The 16413-nt window shown below is 38.5% G+C and overlaps 5 protein-coding genes and 1 pseudogene across 7 annotated transcripts; 2 read left to right on the plus strand and 4 right to left on the minus strand.

Moving 5' to 3' along the window:
• Positions 1-268: 268 nt before the first annotated feature.
• LOC104755187 (uncharacterized) lies at positions 269-1126 on the plus strand. Its single transcript, XM_010477532.2, has 2 exons — positions 269-559; positions 724-1126. Exons 1-2 carry the CDS (start codon positions 379-381, stop codon positions 915-917), a joined length of 375 nt encoding a protein of 124 aa, XP_010475834.1. The 5' UTR covers positions 269-378; the 3' UTR covers positions 918-1126.
• On the minus strand, positions 1091-3398 carry LOC104755188 (pentatricopeptide repeat-containing protein At1g09820 pseudogene; annotated as a pseudogene). Its single transcript, XR_015586342.1, has one exon. The product of XR_015586342.1 is annotated as a pentatricopeptide repeat-containing protein At1g09820 pseudogene (transcript).
• A 10-nt stretch (positions 3399-3408) lies between these two features.
• Positions 3409-6036, minus strand: LOC104755189 (phosphoribosylamine--glycine ligase, chloroplastic). Its single transcript, XM_010477534.3, has 4 exons — positions 5556-6036; positions 5001-5374; positions 4075-4605; positions 3409-3982 (listed from the first exon to the last, which is right to left on the minus strand). Exons 1-4 carry the CDS (start codon positions 5815-5817, stop codon positions 3563-3565), a joined length of 1587 nt encoding a protein of 528 aa, XP_010475836.2. The 5' UTR covers positions 5818-6036; the 3' UTR covers positions 3409-3562.
• Positions 6037-6109: 73 nt separating this feature from the next.
• On the minus strand, positions 6110-10944 carry LOC104755190 (shaggy-related protein kinase kappa). 2 transcript variants are annotated; one of them, XM_087494404.1, is made up of 14 exons: positions 10762-10942; positions 10606-10684; positions 9979-10283; positions 9761-9853; positions 9602-9661; positions 9248-9520; positions 8571-8645; positions 8246-8302; positions 8038-8178; positions 7891-7941; positions 7489-7584; positions 6996-7079; positions 6783-6885; positions 6110-6461 (listed from the first exon to the last, which is right to left on the minus strand). In XM_087494404.1, exons 3-14 carry the CDS (start codon positions 10120-10122, stop codon positions 6373-6375), a joined length of 1266 nt encoding a protein of 421 aa, XP_087350530.1. In that variant the 5' UTR covers positions 10123-10283; positions 10606-10684; positions 10762-10942; the 3' UTR covers positions 6110-6372. The 2 variants fall into 2 exon arrangements, with proteins under 2 accessions (XP_087350530.1, XP_010475837.1); XM_010477535.3 differs by having other exon boundaries at positions 10606-10944.
• Positions 10945-12311: 1367 nt separating this feature from the next.
• On the plus strand, positions 12312-14976 carry LOC104755191 (low-temperature-induced cysteine proteinase). The gene is made up of 5 exons (XM_010477536.3): positions 12312-13137; positions 13625-13860; positions 13958-14098; positions 14187-14618; positions 14709-14976. Exons 1-5 carry the CDS (start codon positions 12702-12704, stop codon positions 14793-14795), a joined length of 1332 nt encoding a protein of 443 aa, XP_010475838.2. The 5' UTR covers positions 12312-12701; the 3' UTR covers positions 14796-14976.
• LOC104755192 (putative purine permease 16) lies at positions 14867-16193 on the minus strand. Its single transcript, XM_010477537.2, has one exon. The coding sequence runs from the start codon at positions 16191-16193 to the stop codon at positions 15051-15053; it is 1143 nt and encodes a 380-aa protein (XP_010475839.1). The 3' UTR covers positions 14867-15050.
• Positions 16194-16413: the final 220 nt, after the last annotated feature.

Genomic DNA, 16413 nt, shown 5'->3' on the forward strand with positions numbered 1-16413 from the left:
TGAGTACGACAAAGATGAATGAATGATTTATTTTACGCCTTCTGATTATTCACATGTGCCCATTAACAATTATTTTCCAAATGTAATAAAATTATGGGACCAAGTTACAAATTTAATTACCCTACTACTGCTATACTCTCACTCTTTACCGTAGACACTCTCACTCTTTACCGTAGACGTATCAATTTTTTTCGAAGAGTAGAAAAAAACAAATGGGCCAAGAATGAAGCCCATTAGTATCAGTGGGCGGATTTATAAGACCCAGATAAAAAAAGGTTACCTTCTCTATCAATCGTCGCGTAGAAGCCAAAGGAGAAAAGCTGATTCAAAGATTCAAAATTTGAACTGCAGAGAGAGAGAGAGAGAGAGAAAGAGGCTATGGCGACGACGGCGAAGAACATGAAGGGTTTCTACAAGCAGAAGAAAAGCAATATCACCGGAGGTATCTCCAAGTCCAAGCCTTCTTCCCGGAAAGCCGCTCCCAAACACGCGGCGGCTCAAGGTTCTGATGCGACGCAGCCCGCCGCATTGATCTCACATGGCTCCGTCGATCTCAATGGTATGGGTTTTAATTTTTCCATTGATCATCTGATTCTTTTAATTTTCCCTTCTGATTCATCTGAAGTAAAACTAGGGTTTTGACTCCAATCCCCATATGAGATTTTAGTGTCCAATCGAAAAATTTAAAATTTGTGGTATTTGTTGTGTGTTTTAATTAAACAGAGGATTATGACAAGGAGGAGGAGATGCTGAGACAATTTGACATGAACATTGCTTATGGTCCATGCTTGGGTATGGCAAGACTTGATCGATGGGAGCGTGCTCTGCGTCTAGGGATGAATCCTCCCAATGAAATTGAGAAGCTTTTGAAAACTGGGAAAGTTCAGCAAGACTGTCTGTGGCAAGGTCGTGTGTAGATGATGTTCTTTAAATGTCACTTTATCTATGCCCTTGTATGATCCAGTTGTAAAACTTTGTCTTTTGTTGTTTATGGTTGAGATGTTTGGTTCAGCCACTGGCTGGATTCACCTCACATGTAGTGTGTCTTTCGATGTTTCTAATTCTAGTCTCAGGTGATAATGTTAAAACCTTTTTAATGGAAAGCAATCTTTGTTTGTTGATGGAAGATTCAGTTAATTGTATGATCTCACTATCACAGGCAATCTATTAAGACAAACACAAACTTATACAAATTTCGTGTAATTTACAAAAACGGTTAAGTTACAAAATCTGAACTCTCTCTTCTTGAAGCATAGCAGCGAACATCACAGGGTCTGGTTCCACGTCCTCTCAATCAATATCTCTTCTTTGGCATTGGCTTAAGTACTAAAACTGAGTATAATTTTCTGTGGGAGTGAGAGATTGATTATGGTGAGCCCAGGAAGCAAAAGCAAATCATGCTGGTCACTGAAAGATTATGATTTAGTAGAGACGTTAAATAGATGGCCTTCAATGTCTGGGACGAAACCTTTATCTACCATTTCTACTTTAACTATCTCATAGGTTGTTCTGTTCGGGACTAGACCTTTCTCCAACATCTCATTCAAAAGAATGTTTGCATCCTCCAATTTTCCTTTTTGGGAATATCCTTGTAGAAGCACATTATATGATGCTACATTTATCCACAACCGCCTTTCTTTCTCCATCTGTGTCCTCAAGTTCGTTGCTGCCTTCAGATTTCCTTCTCTACAGTAGCCTTTCATCAAAATGTTATATGTCAGATGTCTCGGTTTCAGACCCATCTTTGACATTTCTTTCAAAAGCATCGCCGCTTTTCTTGTTTCACCTTTGCTGCAATAACCCTCCATTAGTATGTGATACGTTACTAGATCAGGAAGTCCTTTACTAGTCAACTGATCGAAAAGCTTCTTAGCTGCTTCAATGTTACCGTCTCTACATTGACCAGCAATCAAGCAATTATAAGTTCCAATGTCTGGTACAATCCCTTCTCGTTCCATCTCTTCTTTCAGTGCAAAGCCATCAACGGTTTTCCCTAACTTACAATACGCATCGATCAGCATGTTATAAGTTCTAGCAGTGGGAACAAATCCTTGGCCTTTTACTAACTCTAACATATCAAGAGCTTCCTTCAGCATATCGTTCTTGCAAAACCCGTTTATAAGAGAGTTGTAAGTAATCAAGTTAGGCTGTACACCTGCGCTGACCATCTTATCGTACATACCAATAGCCTCGCTTATCTTACCTCCACTGCACAAACCATTTATCAGTGAATTATAAGTGATCACATTCGGTACCACATCTTGATCCAACATCTCTTTAAACACTTTCATACTCCCCGGAAGGTTGTCATCTTTCCAAAACCCATCAATCAGTATATTAAACGTCGTCAAGTTTGGGGACACCTTATTCTCCACCATTTCCTTCAAAACAGCATCTGCTTTATACATTTTCCCAATTCCACCAAGCTTACAGTACCCATCGATGAGAGTATTGTAACTGACTACGTTTGGAGAACATCCATACACTTTCATGTCCTCCATAACATCTCTAGCTTTATTCATTTTACCAGTTTTGCACAAGGCGTTGATCACGACATTGAAAGTGAACAGATTTGGTTGAATCTTCCTCCTAATCATCTCCTTGTATACATACTCAACATCAGCAGAACGATTCTGCTTCAACAACGCAATCATCAAAGGCTTACAAGACAAAGCCGATAACTTATACCCATAGTAACCTGAACGCTTAAACGCCTCCAAACCTAACTCGAATCTCGAATTATTCGCATAGGCCAATACCAACATATCAACTATAATCGAACTGACGCAAACATTGTCACACATTGAAATGGCATGGAGAATAGAGTGAACCGGATGATCAGAACCATTTCTGGCAAACCCATCAAGAAAAGATCGGATCTTTGAGTATCTTTTCGCAATAGCAAGAGAATGCAAGAGCTTAAATGTGAGCTCTAGCGAAACAGAGATGTTACCGTTCTTCAGTAACCAGGTATAGTACCTGAGACACAAATCTGGGTCAAGCTCAGAACTAATCAGCTGTCGAAAGAGCTCGTTAGGGTGTATGTCTTTCACATGGAATCCAAGCTTTGACCAGTGCTGCTTCTCTATGAGATCAGCGATGACTACTACGTCACATCTTGGTTGGCAAGGGCTCTCGGCGATCGTAGCTAAAGAAGAAGAAGAACAGAGCCTACTTAAACCAGATAAATTTTGTATGAATTTCGAAATAACTCTACTAACAGCTACGGATTTGGGGAACATTGATTCGAGGTAGGAGACGAAGACAGACTTTGGATTTTTAAAATTTTAGGGTTTATGAATTTTGTACCATTCTCATCTCTGTTTCGTTTCAGTACTTAATTTTACTTTACTGTGAGATAAATTTTCAGATTATTCTTTGCAAAATTTTACGAAACTACCACTGAAATTGTGAGAGAAACAACAAATTTTATAAATGGACCCAAATTAAGTTATTTTAGAAGTCGGCCCGTGCGCTAAGATACAACTAATGGGCCACGTGAATCAGCCCATCTAACTGTAAGGAAAAATAATTTTGAACTTTTGGTTTGTTGGTTGGTTTATTACTCTTCTTTCGTCGCCACTTGTTTCTGGCGAAGTGCTCTCCAACCAATATCACGCCTAAAGAAACCACCAGGCCAGTTGATCTGTTGAACAGCTGAATAAGCTTTATCACGCGCCTCTTCCAAGTCTTTACCCTTTCCCGTGACTCCAAGAACACGTCCCCCAGTGGCTACAACATTCCCCTCTGTATCAAGATCCGTTCCCGCATGGAAAACCTTCACTCCAGGAGCAACTCTTTCAGCTTCTTCAAGGTTTTTGATGATTGATCCTTTCTCATGAGCACCTGGATAACCATTGCTTGCCATTACAACCACCATTGCTGAATCTTTTGACCAGTCAAGCGACACGCCGCTTAGCTCGCCTTTACAAGCCGCTAGCAATACTTTGGCTAGGTCAGACTCTAGACGCATCATCAATACCTGTGTTTAAACAAGAAGCTGCATTTGTTCAGAACGATAACTAAACCAAGACTAAACGGTTTTTTTTTTCAGATAAGGTGTGAGTTTCTCACCTGACATTCTGGATCTCCAAACCGGACATTGAACTCAATCAGCTTAGGCAAACCGGATTTCTTCTCGATCATGAGACCAGCAAACAGAACGCCGACAAACTTACATCCTTCTTCTGCCATGCCTTTAACAGTGGGATGAATTATAGACTCCATCACAAAGTCCTGAAGCTCCTTGGTCAAGACAGGTGCAGGAGAATACGCTCCCATGCCGCCTGTGTTAGGACCGGTATCTCCATCTCCAACCCGCTTGTGGTCCTGAGCTGATTCTAGAGGAATGGCGTTTTCTCCATCCACAAGTGCGAAAAAGGAGGCTTCTTCTCCCTCGAGAAACTCCTCCACGACCACCTGACATCCTGCAGAACCAAACACACCTTTGACCAGCATTGAATCAACAGCTTCAAAAGCCTCCTCTAGTTCCATGGCAACAGTGACTCCTTTTCCAGCTGCTAATCCATCCGCTTTAATCACAATCGGTGCCCCTTGTTCTTGAATGTATTCTTTTGCAGCAGATGCATCAGAAAATATTTTATACTGCATTTGAATTTGATTCAATAACACTGTATTAGCCACATCAAATTGTAATCTTTAGGATAATAAGATTAAAGCTACGAATCTGCTACTTTTATTCCACCAATTTACCGAGCCTTCAATCACTTGCCCATAACATAGTACACCCAAAACAACCTGCTGAGACATTCTTATACAATCTAGCCTTCACTAACCGCTCTCTAACCAACTCACAACAGCTCTAACCTGCTACATTAACTACTAGGCTAGATTACAGCAGATCTATAGCTAATAGTTGAACCGCTACACGGTTTCAAAGCTTATATCTTTACACAGCGACGTTATGGATCCTAACACATATCAGGAGAAGAACTTGGTTATCATCAGGAATAAATGAAAAAGAGCAGAGCAACACAAACCTTAGCAGTAGGGATATTGTACTTATGGCAAAGATTCTTCATAAAGTTCTTGGAACCTTCCAACGCTGCAGCTTGAGAAGAAGGGCCAAAGGTGAGGATACCAGCCTTAACCAAGTCATTAGCGAGACCGGCAACAAGAGGCACTTCAGGTCCAACAACCACTAACCCAACATTCCATTTTTGACAAAAAGAAATCACAGCTGAACTGTCTGATATGTCAAGGTCAGGTATGCAAGTAGCATCACCGGAACTGGAGATACCAGCATTTCCAGGTGCGCATAACACAGATTCACAAGAAGGAGATCGTTTTAAGGCGTGGCAAAGGGCGTGTTCTCTCCCTCCTCCACCAATTACAAGAACATTAACTCTCTCTTCTACAGAAATTGAAACACAATTACAACAAATCCATTGGGTATAACTTATAATCACTGGCGTTTATTAACATTGGCGTTCAAATTCAATCATTCAACAACTGAATACAGTATCTACCGTTGTTTATCTACCACTGAGTGACACCAAACTAAAGAGAGTCAATAGGTATTGCTAGATTTTTACCAGAGCCGCCGGAAACGGTCGAAATAGACGGCTGAGATTGCTCTGAGACGCAGCGGAGCAAATACTGGCGTCTGTGGAGTCCGGCGGAAGAGCTAAGAGAGAGATTGGTGGTAGAGAATTTGAGAGGAGCAATAAAAGGAAGAGACTTGGTGGAGGTAGCGGCGAATCTGAGGGAGAGAAGAAAGGGTTTAGTTGGGTTGTTGCTGGAAAAGAGATTGATAGAAGAAGATGAAGGATGGAAACTAGATGTACACAACGACATGTCCGAAGTGGATTTGCGATAGAGAGGCAAGTGAGAGACTGTCAAAGTTGCGTACTTTGAGAGAGTTTTGGACTCGGACCAGCGTTGTCGTCTTCAAGGGTTTAACACTAAACTGTTTCCTTCCTTCTGTTTATTGGGTTCACTTTTTTCTTATCGTATATTTCGTTCACAGTAATCATGATTAATTTTGTTGTCTTATTTATTATTTGTCCTTTCTATGTTTTTCCTTCAAACCACTTTATAATCTTTAGACATCAAACAGCCCCTCCTTGCCTCACTCACATTTACATGCTTTAAAACGAACCCATTTTGTGATATATAAAGGGGTTATATGGTGGCTGTGAAACAAACAAGTGGTTTATAACCAGCAAAACCTCTCAAGTACTGTTTGTATTTATGCATCCTCATCATCTCCATATAACCAAAACCAAAAAAAGAAGAAAAAACAACTCGCCAAAAACAAAAGCCAAGAAGGACGAAAATGCCCCCCTCTGGCTGCTCCAAATATTGATGATATCAAGAGAGCTTATACAGATGCCAAAACCGATAGGCGTCTTACGAATTCAAAGCCATGAAGAGGTTCTGCTTACGGGCATGCTCTGGGACAAGTCTGTTCACGATTTCAGCAGGGATGCCAGATAGCTCTGCAACACACACATAACATCACTACATGATTACTGATAGTTAAATATAAGGATCATAGATTCATAAATAGAGAAAAAACATTTATTATTTCTTAGCATTCACATATGCCAGAGGCCACAATGGTCAACATTCTTGTGAGTTGTGACTTCAATTTATATAGCATCCTCAGACCTCAATATTCAAAACTAACACTAAATGAGGTTTCGAGGTTAATATTTATCAGCAATCATGAACAAAACACAACTTGTCAACAACTTAATAGACCATATATGTGTTAGATCTGTTAAGAGGTCCAACAAGAAAAATAGGGGAACTGTTACCTTGCGGTTTAAAGTTGAAAAGTGGAGGAAGTGGTCGGCCATTGGGAAGACGAGTGTTTGGGTCCCTTAGTTCATCAAATAACGGATGAATACAAGCTTCCAACTACAATAACACCACAAGTGTTATTAATGGTTTCGAGGCCTTAGATGCTGATATGGAACAATTGAAAAGCAAATTACACAATGAAGGGAAAAAGTGAAAATTTTACTTACAGCTGTGCATCTCAAATTTGGGGAATATTGGAAGAACCTACAAAGAAGATCAACTGCTTCTGGTGGCAAACGTTTTTGGAACACCTGAGCACAAATAGAATATTCATGCCAATAAGGATTCAGAGAGAAGCGAAGCTTAATGAGCTAATAATCAATGAAAAAATCCCAGATAGTTTAGTCACTTAGTGCAAAGTGCAAACCACCAAGTTGTAGAATGTCAGAGAACAGAATCCTGAAAAGCATCTTCCACCAGATAGAAATACTCAAACTAGAACTAAAGCCACAATCATTTTAGCCAATTGTTTACAACTCTACCATATATAATTAACAGTTTTATAAGCCAGAGGAAATGAAAATATACATTTATTTTTTGATTCATACTCCAAACCATCACAAATACCAGAACACCTATTCTATAAAATACATTCACCAACAAAACCACTGATTAAAGAATCTCCTGGTAGGTGATAATCAATAACATTAGAAAGCATACCTTGTGCCATGGATGAGGCTTTATCTGGGGAAACTTAAATTCTGTATAATTTGGATTCATGCACTTGATTTCTTCTCTTGTTGGTGTACCTAAAACCTGCAAAGACATAAAAGCACATACAATAAGAAAAGCAAGGTTTCTTCAAAATCAAACTGAGCAGTCCAAAGTTTATTGCTTTTTTTTATACTAAATACAAAATTCTCAACAATTGACGAAACAAACTGTGACTCAAAAGCCTGGTAGCCATTCAGATACAAAGTTGAAACTCTGCCCCAAGTCTGATACGTAAAGATGAATAACCCCGTAAACCAAAGTTCTAAAAGCACTTACAGGCACCGCCAAGCCCAATAATTGGATTGCTTCATATTTTAAGATAAACTTTAAGAATTAACAAAAGACTACCTTAATGATTTCAACAAGCTGATCGACTCCGCTCTCACCAGGAAACAGAGGCTGTACGACAAGTTAGCAAAGGGCACAGAAAAGTAAGACATGGAAGAAACTGACTAAATAGCACAAAAACAAATAGCTAAAAAAATGTGCTTTAACCTGTCCAAGAAGAAGTTCGGCCATCACACAACCAGTGGACCATATATCGATTGCAGTTGTATATTCACTGGCACCAAAAATGAGTTCTGGAGCACGATAATATCTTGAACAAATGTAAGAAACATTGGGTTCTCCTTTTACCTACGGAGTACGAGAACGTGTCATACTCCAGAATGTATTCGTTTAAATTTGAGTCAACAAACCTTACCAACACTTTTGCACTCCCAAAATCACATATTTTTAGCTGATGTGTGTGTGGGTTCACCTGCACAACAATATCTGTATAGTCAGGTATAAATGCAGTTAAACTTAAACCAGAAAATATTTATTTTGATAAACAGTTTACTTAGGTGCAGATAAGTTGAGCACAGACATGTTACTTTAGACCAAAACCAGCTCAAAACTACAACTATTTTCTCAAAGTTAGTTTCCAGAATCATGTTTCAACCTCAAATATAAATACGTAATAGCATAAAACAAAGTTCATCTGTTATCTATTTCTTTCGAAAAAGGGAGACACAAATGGAACTTACTAGCAGGTTTTGAGGCTTAATATCACGGTGACAAAGACCAAAGGAATTATGAATGTAAGCAAGTGCCCTGCAGATCTGTAACCACAAACAGAAACTTGTCAAAATAACCCAGCAAATATCAGTTAATTATATGAAATGGTCTCATGCTGTTAATTGATATAAATTGGTTTCTGAAGTCAGAATTTATAGTGTGGAAGGGAAAAATATGTCATAGAAGGAAATTATAATGATAGAAAAGCTTTGGATCATTTCTTAGAAACCCAGGTGTAGAAGCAACGTGTCAGAACACGAAAATATAGACAGTAGGACTAAAGAAAGCTACTTTCTTGCACAGAGCGGACCTCCAAACTTCATGCTCAAAATAAATTGCCGAATAGTCTCTTTACCAAGGGTATAGGATACAGCAACTCAATGGGAATGATGCAAACTAGTCTGAATATATATCACATGATCAACCAAGAATGAGTTTACACCCACCTAGCAATTCAAGGAAAAATTCCCACCCAACTATTCTAGGAAGAGCCACAAGAATACATAGATTACAAAATCTATTGATACTAATATCTTCGGTGAAACAAAACAAGCATCATATTTTTAAGTGGGTGCTTATGATGCTTGGTGAAACGAAAATCTACAAAAAAAAATAATAGAAAATTTCAAATCCAGAAAATAGTTACCTGATAGGTATAAAGTTTAACGTATATCAGTGGCATCAGTTGATTCGTCCTACTGTAACTTCTTGCAACACGATTGACAGTCTCAGGCACAAATTCAAGGACAAGGTTCAAATAAACCTCTTCATTGTCTGTTCTTGAGAAGAAGCTATGCTTTAAAGCAACGACATTGGGATGGTCTAGCATCTGCATTATTTGTAGCTCCCTGTTCTTGTACCGCTTGTCTTGAAGAACCTTCTTGATGGCAACAACCTCCCCAGTTTCCCTACATTTAGCCTACCAGAAGGAAACATAAATGTGCTGGGATCGGAGCCAAAATAAAATAGAAAGAAGATCATGGATGTTAAATTATCTTACTTGGAAAACCATGCCAAAGGAACCAGTACCAACAACATGTTCTGATATATAACTGACTGTCTGCCAATCCAAAAAAAAAAGGAAAAAAAAACTAGTATAAGAACCAGTTGGATAACTACATTACTAACTAACACATACAATTATATGTAACCATCCAACCTGTCTTGATTGACCATTTCGACCACGGACTGTGGTTCTAATCACCTGACCAGGTTCAGCACCAGCCCCATCAATAATATCTGGTTCACTATCCTGCAACGTAACAAAAAACCTCAAACAGTGAAAAACTACTCCATAACAGATACAAGAAAGTCAAGCTAAAACAGTTGAATAAGCAAGCATGAAAGGCAAAACAAAATAAGCAATGCAAGACTTACTCTCTCATCATCAGTCTCTACCTTGTCCCTTATCCTTGTCTCAGCCAAATCTCTAGTCAACCAATCAACTGAACTAGAAGAGCTCTTTAAACCTTTGGCAGATCTCGAACTGCCTACTCCATTGCCCAGTCCAGAAGATGCCATGATATTATATTCTGAAGATAACACGAACTAATATTTGGTAGCATCACAATCCATGGTGAATTGGTGTCCCATCCCATCAAAGAACCGATCTTTCTAGTAGAATTTGCAAGGTCACTTGCATTGAATATAAAAAAGGTGTACTATATCTCAAGGTTCATGAACTGATACAAAACAAAAAAAAAAAACAAAATTGGTCAGTTTTAACTCTTGAGCCAGTGGTGAATTGAGATACTGTAACAATTGAGGCCGATCAGATCTACTGCCGACTAGATTGATATTGTAATCGAAAAGGTTTGGTTTTGAAAACTCAACTAAAAGCAGTTCAGAAAAAAAATCAGCAAAACAGTTACTACTACTAGTACCCAGAAGAACCCTAGTTCAACAACTCCAAAGAGAAAAAAGCACATTGAGAGAATAAAGAGCGACACTTTTCAAAAGATTCGCAGCGGATATGAATTTAGGTAGTATAAAAAAGATGATCACCTTGAGCTGTCGTGAGGAAGAACTGAAACCAAAGTCAAGCATTTGACGATTGTCTTCTTCTCCTTCTTAAATTGAAGAGCTTGACATGAAAAAAAGTAAACAGTTTTTTTCTTTTTCTCGGCGATTGATCGGATTGAAAAAAAAAAAAGGATAAACCTTTAGATTATATTTTTGATTCTGCGTCAATTTTGATTTTCACAACTTCTTCTTCTTCTTAACACCCTTTGTTTTGTCGATTTCTACCGTTTTGAATCAAACGAGAGAATATGAGACGACAGCTCATCATTATAAGCATGATATTATATCACTAAATATATCTTTTCTTCTTTTTTTTTTTACAAGATTTTCTAAAACAATTTAGGAATTTAAAATTATTAAAAAAATTAGATTTGGTATATCCTTTTCTCTTTTTTTCCCCGTTATGTTCAAAATTTAACACAGAAAAGATACTGATACAGTATATATTAATATACAAATTACTAAAACTGTAAAAGTTGATAAGTTCAATGTTAAGTAAGACATTTGTTCAAAATTTCATACTTACAAGTTCCTTTTGTTTAATCTCATGGTCTGATGGTCCCCAAATATCATAACATTGGAACTCAATTTTCAAACCTCAGCCTACCCAATCTTTTTTTAACCGGATATTCAAACTTTTGGTCTACAAACTTTTTTTCAAACTATATACATATAGTGGAAAACCTACAAAAGGAAAATAATTTTTTTTTTTTGTTAATTACTATACATTTACTTCAATATTCAACATGTATTTTGTATGTTTTTTGTCAACACATTCCCAGCCCTCCACTCCAAAATGATGATAGCATCCATATATATATTATAATATGTGCTCTTTGATTATTGATATAAGATTAAACAACACTTATGTAGAGTTATGTTCTTGTAATTTTATAGTGGATTAAAATACTGTTGTAGGGAGAAATATAAATATTTTCAAAAAAATAAAAGCCACTTTCGTATTTGCTGGTTATTATATAGTAAAAGTCGCTTTTACCTGTCGACTGTTAGGTAAGGCTGAAGGCTACACTACTCTTTCTTTTATTTGTGTGTGGCCGCCCGATGATAGTTCTGTCTCGGGTTTGATTGGTGATTAAAAACTTAACGGTGCAAGGTTGTGTTCGTTTCTTTGTCCTTTGTTTTATCATAATAAGTCTTCTACAAAACATTTGCATAAATTTTAGATAAATACGAAAAGATTGATCAAATAGTATTAACGTATGTGCATTAACAATAAATATTGTTTTTTTTTTTTGTTAGCTCTCTTGAAAATACGTTAGGCATGCACATTGCTTTGGTTACCACCCTCTGGTCTCCGCGTGATCTTAATTACTAATTAAAATATACTATCATACTATGTATTAAACCAAAAAGGAGGTAATGCAATAAAGTCGTGAGTAGGTCCAAAGTGTACTGCTCATTAGCCTACACAAACAATAGGGAGTGGTGGTCTTTATTATAGGGCTAAAGTTGCTTTCTTTTTGCTTGATAAAGTAAGATAGATAGATTACCACTTAACAAATGATTTTAGTGTTGACCAAAGAGCAATAAAACAATGATTTACAATTGTGTGGATTGTGTGTAGTTGGAAGCTAAATGTGTTTGGATTGGAATATGGGCCTCTCTGGCCCGATCTTCGGTTCGGTGTGTAATTATAATCAGGAGATTCGAGGCTGTTAAATGATGGTGCTACAAGCCTAGAATATATGTTTGCTCTGCATATTTTTGCAATAATCACACTTTTTTTTATACTAACATTTATGTGAAATTAAATCATGCTTGGTTTGTTATCACAATTATGCAGTTTACCATTCAAATTCTTTGTATTAATTCTTAACAGTTAAAAAAGTACATACGAAGTATAATAATACACATTATACACGTGGTTCACTTCTTCTGCGTTCTGCCAAACGCTTTTTACAAAACGCCAACGCGAAACAAACCGTTTTGTAATCTTACTGGCTAAAATCTCACAAGAATTGGGAACAAACAAATCTCGAAGCACTCTTCCTTATTTCTAGGCCACAAACTTATCTCCACGACTCTCTCCTCTCTTCTCTTAACCAACAAAAAAAGAAATGTCAATGTCATCTTTCTCCTTTGTCTCTCTCACTTTCTTCTTCCTTCTTCTCGTTTCTTCATCATCATCTTCATCGTCATCTTCCGATGACATCTCCGAGTTGTTCGACGACTGGTGCCAGAGACATGGCAAAACTTACGGCTCGGAAGAAGAGAGGCAACACAGAATTCAAATCTTTAAAGATAACCACGACTTCGTTACCAAACACAATCTCATCGCTATTACTTACTCTCTCTCTCTCAATGCCTTCGCGGATCTGACTCACACCGAGTTCAAGACCTCTCGTTTTGGACTCTCTGTTTCAGCACCGTCGTTGGTAATGGCTAGTAGTAGTAAAGGGAAGAGTCTGGGTGGTAGTACCGTAAAGGTTCCAGATTCTGTTGATTGGAGGAAGAACGGAGCTGTTACTAATGTCAAAGATCAAGGAAGCTGCGGTATTTTTTATTCTATCTTTTTAAAATTGTGTTTCTTTTTTTTCATCGAGTTTCAGATTTGATTAGAGTTTTGTAGTTCAGCGACTTGGGGGTTGATTCAAGATTAAGACTTTAGAATCGGAACCTTAAGATTGAATTTTAGATCGGAGAAATTCTCAAACTTTAGAATCTTTGAGGATGTAGGTTTCATCTTCTGTGCTTATTTAGTATGTTATAGAGGTAATTTTGCATCTCTTTCACGCTTTTTGGACTTTCTTTTGGAGTATAACTTTTCTTCCCTTTTTCATGTCTAATTATGGTTGAGATATACTGATTGAACTTTTTTGGAAAGTCTAGAAGCAATTATCATGTGTCTTCTTATATGACAGTTACTGTTTGATTCAGTGGACAAATGTTGGAATTTGGTTAGAAATAGTAATGTGTTCTCTCAGATGCATCCATGTTGATTATTTGAGTGGATGATGATGATATTTTACTACATTTATAGGGGCGTGTTGGTCGTTCTCTACTACTGGAGCTATGGAGGGAATCAACAAGATTGTTACAGGAGATCTCATCAGCCTCTCCGAGCAGGAACTCATTGATTGTGACAAGTCTTATAATGATGGCTGCAATGGTGGTCTCATGGACTATGCTTTCCAATTTGTCATAAAAAACAAGGGAATAGACACAGAGAAAGACTATCCTTATCAGCAACGCGATGGCACCTGTAAGAAGGATAAGGTATCGGTTTACTTTCTCCTTGTTTAATTTCTATACCTTGTTTGTTTCTTTGATCTTTGATATCCACTAACGTACATGAGTCTCTTTTGTTATGCAGTTGAAACAGCGGGTTGTGACAATTGATAGCTATGCTGGCGTGAAAACAAATGATGAGAAAGCGTTAAAGGAGGCTGTAGCGGTTCAGCCAGTTAGTGTCGGCATCTGTGGAAGCGAGAGAGCGTTTCAGTTATATTCCAGTGTAAGTTGGAATGCTTAGAGATACAACTCCTACTCTATTCTCTGAATATTCAACGTTTCCTTGTTTGAAACTTTACCTTTTGGTGCAGGGAATATTTTCTGGACCGTGTTCGACATCATTGGATCACGCTGTGCTCATAGTAGGATATGGTTCAGAGAATGGTGTTGATTATTGGATTGTGAAGAACTCATGGGGAAAAAGTTGGGGAATGGATGGGTTTATGCACATGCAGCGTAACACCGGAAATTCACAAGGGGTATGCGGAATCAATATGCTTGCTTCATATCCCATCAAGACACATCCAAACCCGCCTCCACCGGCCCCTCCCGGCCCCACAAAATGCAACCTTTTCACCTATTGTTCAGCTGCAGAGACTTGTTGCTGTGCAAAAAACCTGTTTGGATTATGTTTCTCATGGAAATGCTGCGAGATAGAATCCGCTGTGTGTTGCAAGGATGGTCGTCACTGTTGTCCACATGATTACCCGGTTTGTGATACAACCAGAAGTCTCTGCCTTAAGGTATTTTGGCTGTGGATATGTGCATACTCTTCACAGTGCCCTACTTCTTTCTATGTTTTGTTGACTGATGAAGCTATTCTTTGCTTACAGAAAACTGGGAATTTCACGGCAATCAAGCCCTTCTGGAAGAAGGATTCTACAAACAAACTTGGTAGATTCGAGGAATGGGTTATGTGAGAGAAGTTTTATGCATTTGCTACAGACATTTTACGCATATGTGAATTCGATTCAATGTATCTGCGAGGGGATTAGTTGTAGCTGTTGTTGAGATATACAATATATCATCACGGATGTACTTTTAGTCGCTCATTTGGATGTATACAACTTCTGAATCAATAAAGGATACTTGCAGTACCAACACAGTATTTGTATCTGCAAGACACAACAAGGAATAAGAGTATCATCTATACATATTGTAGACAAAAGCAGAGACTAAGCTTCGCTGTTGTTGTTCTCTCTTTTTTTCAGTTCTGCGGTCTCCTTCCTCTTTGTTTTGTACAGGGAGTAAAAGTAAGAAGCTAGAGCCAAAACTGCTCCTAGCAAAGCACCTCTTCTCTGCCAGCCAAAGTCATCGTCCTTGAAATTAAAAGCCAACACAACAAGCAGAGCCACAACGGGTGAAGCACACATATGAACAACATCAGCGAATAAACCGGACACTAAAAGCACCAGACCTAACAGCCCAACCGTCCAAACCTGCCAAGAGAGAGCCAACCCGACCAAACTCAGAATGTAGTAAGTTTTCCCTCTCTTAAACCTCTCGCTGTCGCCTTTTAACTCCTTAAACTCGCCACTCGCAAACAGACCGACAGTGCAAATGAGTGTGGCGATGAAGGAAACACAGATTTGCATTTCCAAGACCATCCGGAACACCTTCTTGTTACCATACCTCTTTGTCTTCACCAAAACTTTGTCGAACCCGAGCTGCATGAGGCACAGAGACAAGGAGAAAGCAAGAGTAGGGAATATGAGTATCAACCATGCCTTGATATCGTAAGCATCAGATTCATCTTCATCAGGGGTTCCAGCAAACGCAGGGCCGCCAAAAAAGTCTGCGGCAAGAGTGAGGATTATCGATATGATGATCCATCTGTTAAACTTGAGACGGTTTATGAAAGCTGAGAAGAGGGAGGTGAGTATCAATTGAGTTGAAACCAAAATCCCCCATCCTACGTATAATTTGGCAAGCGCATACAACTTGCTATAAACAGAGACAAGGACACCGAGAGAAACATAGAGCGAGAGAACTCGAAACCAGCCATTGTTGGTTTGATTGGAGACTGTTTCCAGGTTTGGTTTTGGTGAAGGAAATATGAAGAAGAGTGGAATCAGGATGGGAAACGCAGCGTTCTGGATCAAAGCTTGTGTCCATGTTCCTTTGTATTGTCGGTCTTGATCACTGTCTGATCGATTGTCTTGGACGTAGTAGAAGTTCAACAGAAGCATAACAAGAGAGTCTCCGACAAAGATCAAGAAACCGCAGAAGAAAACAGAGATCCACCATCTGCGTTGATTGAGCTCGAGGGATCGAGGATTCTCGCAGAAGCCTGGTTCTGGACCTTGAAACTCCTCCATGGTCTCTCTGCTTCTTCTTCTTGGAGATTTTACAAAATATACGCAGAGAGATATTAATCTTATAAACCTTTCCTAGAGGGTGGGACTCATTCCCATGATTGGTTTAACGTGCAAACACACATTTCAATCTGGAAAGATAAAGAAGAGAGAAGGTTCCTGGTCACGAAAAGGTCATGCTTTTGACTCAACGTTGCTTGAATAGGTCTCATCACATTTTTCT

The sequence above is a fragment of the Camelina sativa genome, chromosome 17 (assembly GCF_030686135.1).
Source record: "Camelina sativa cultivar CO46 ecotype springtype chromosome 17, ASM3068613v1".
NCBI classification, from domain to species: Eukaryota; Viridiplantae; Streptophyta; class Magnoliopsida; order Brassicales; family Brassicaceae; genus Camelina; species Camelina sativa.

Bases quoted from the DNA above. Each gene is read 5' to 3' on its own strand.
- LOC104755187 (XM_010477532.2), top strand. From the start codon at position 379: ATGGCGACGACGGCGAAGAACATGAAGGGTTTCTACAAGCAGAAGAAA. The intron at 560-723 runs GTATGGGTTTTA...TTAATTAAACAG, and splicing joins TGGCTCCGTCGATCTCAATG to AGGATTATGACAAGGAGGAG.
- LOC104755190 (XM_010477535.3), bottom strand. From the start codon at position 10,122: ATGGCATCTTCTGGACTGGGCAATGGAGTAGGCAGTTCGAGATCTGCC. The intron at 8,303-8,570 runs GTAAGTTCCATT...ATTGTTGTGCAG, and splicing joins TTAAGCCTCAAAACCTGCTA to GTGAACCCACACACACATCA. The intron at 8,179-8,245 runs GTAAGGTTTGTT...CGTACTCCGTAG, and splicing joins TTGGGAGTGCAAAAGTGTTG to GTAAAAGGAGAACCCAATGT.
- LOC104755191 (XM_010477536.3), top strand. From the start codon at position 12,702: ATGTCAATGTCATCTTTCTCCTTTGTCTCTCTCACTTTCTTCTTCCTT. The intron at 13,861-13,957 runs GTATCGGTTTAC...TTTGTTATGCAG, and splicing joins GCACCTGTAAGAAGGATAAG to TTGAAACAGCGGGTTGTGAC. The intron at 14,099-14,186 runs GTAAGTTGGAAT...CTTTTGGTGCAG, and splicing joins CGTTTCAGTTATATTCCAGT to GGAATATTTTCTGGACCGTG.
- LOC104755189 (XM_010477534.3), bottom strand. From the start codon at position 5,817: ATGTCGTTGTGTACATCTAGTTTCCATCCTTCATCTTCTTCTATCAAT. The intron at 5,375-5,555 runs GTAAAAATCTAG...CAATTTCTGTAG, and splicing joins GACCGTTTCCGGCGGCTCTG to AAGAGAGAGTTAATGTTCTT. The intron at 3,983-4,074 runs GTGAGAAACTCA...GTTTAAACACAG, and splicing joins TTGGAGATCCAGAATGTCAG to GTATTGATGATGCGTCTAGA.
- LOC104755192 (XM_010477537.2), bottom strand. From the start codon at position 16,193: ATGGAGGAGTTTCAAGGTCCAGAACCAGGCTTCTGCGAGAATCCTCGA.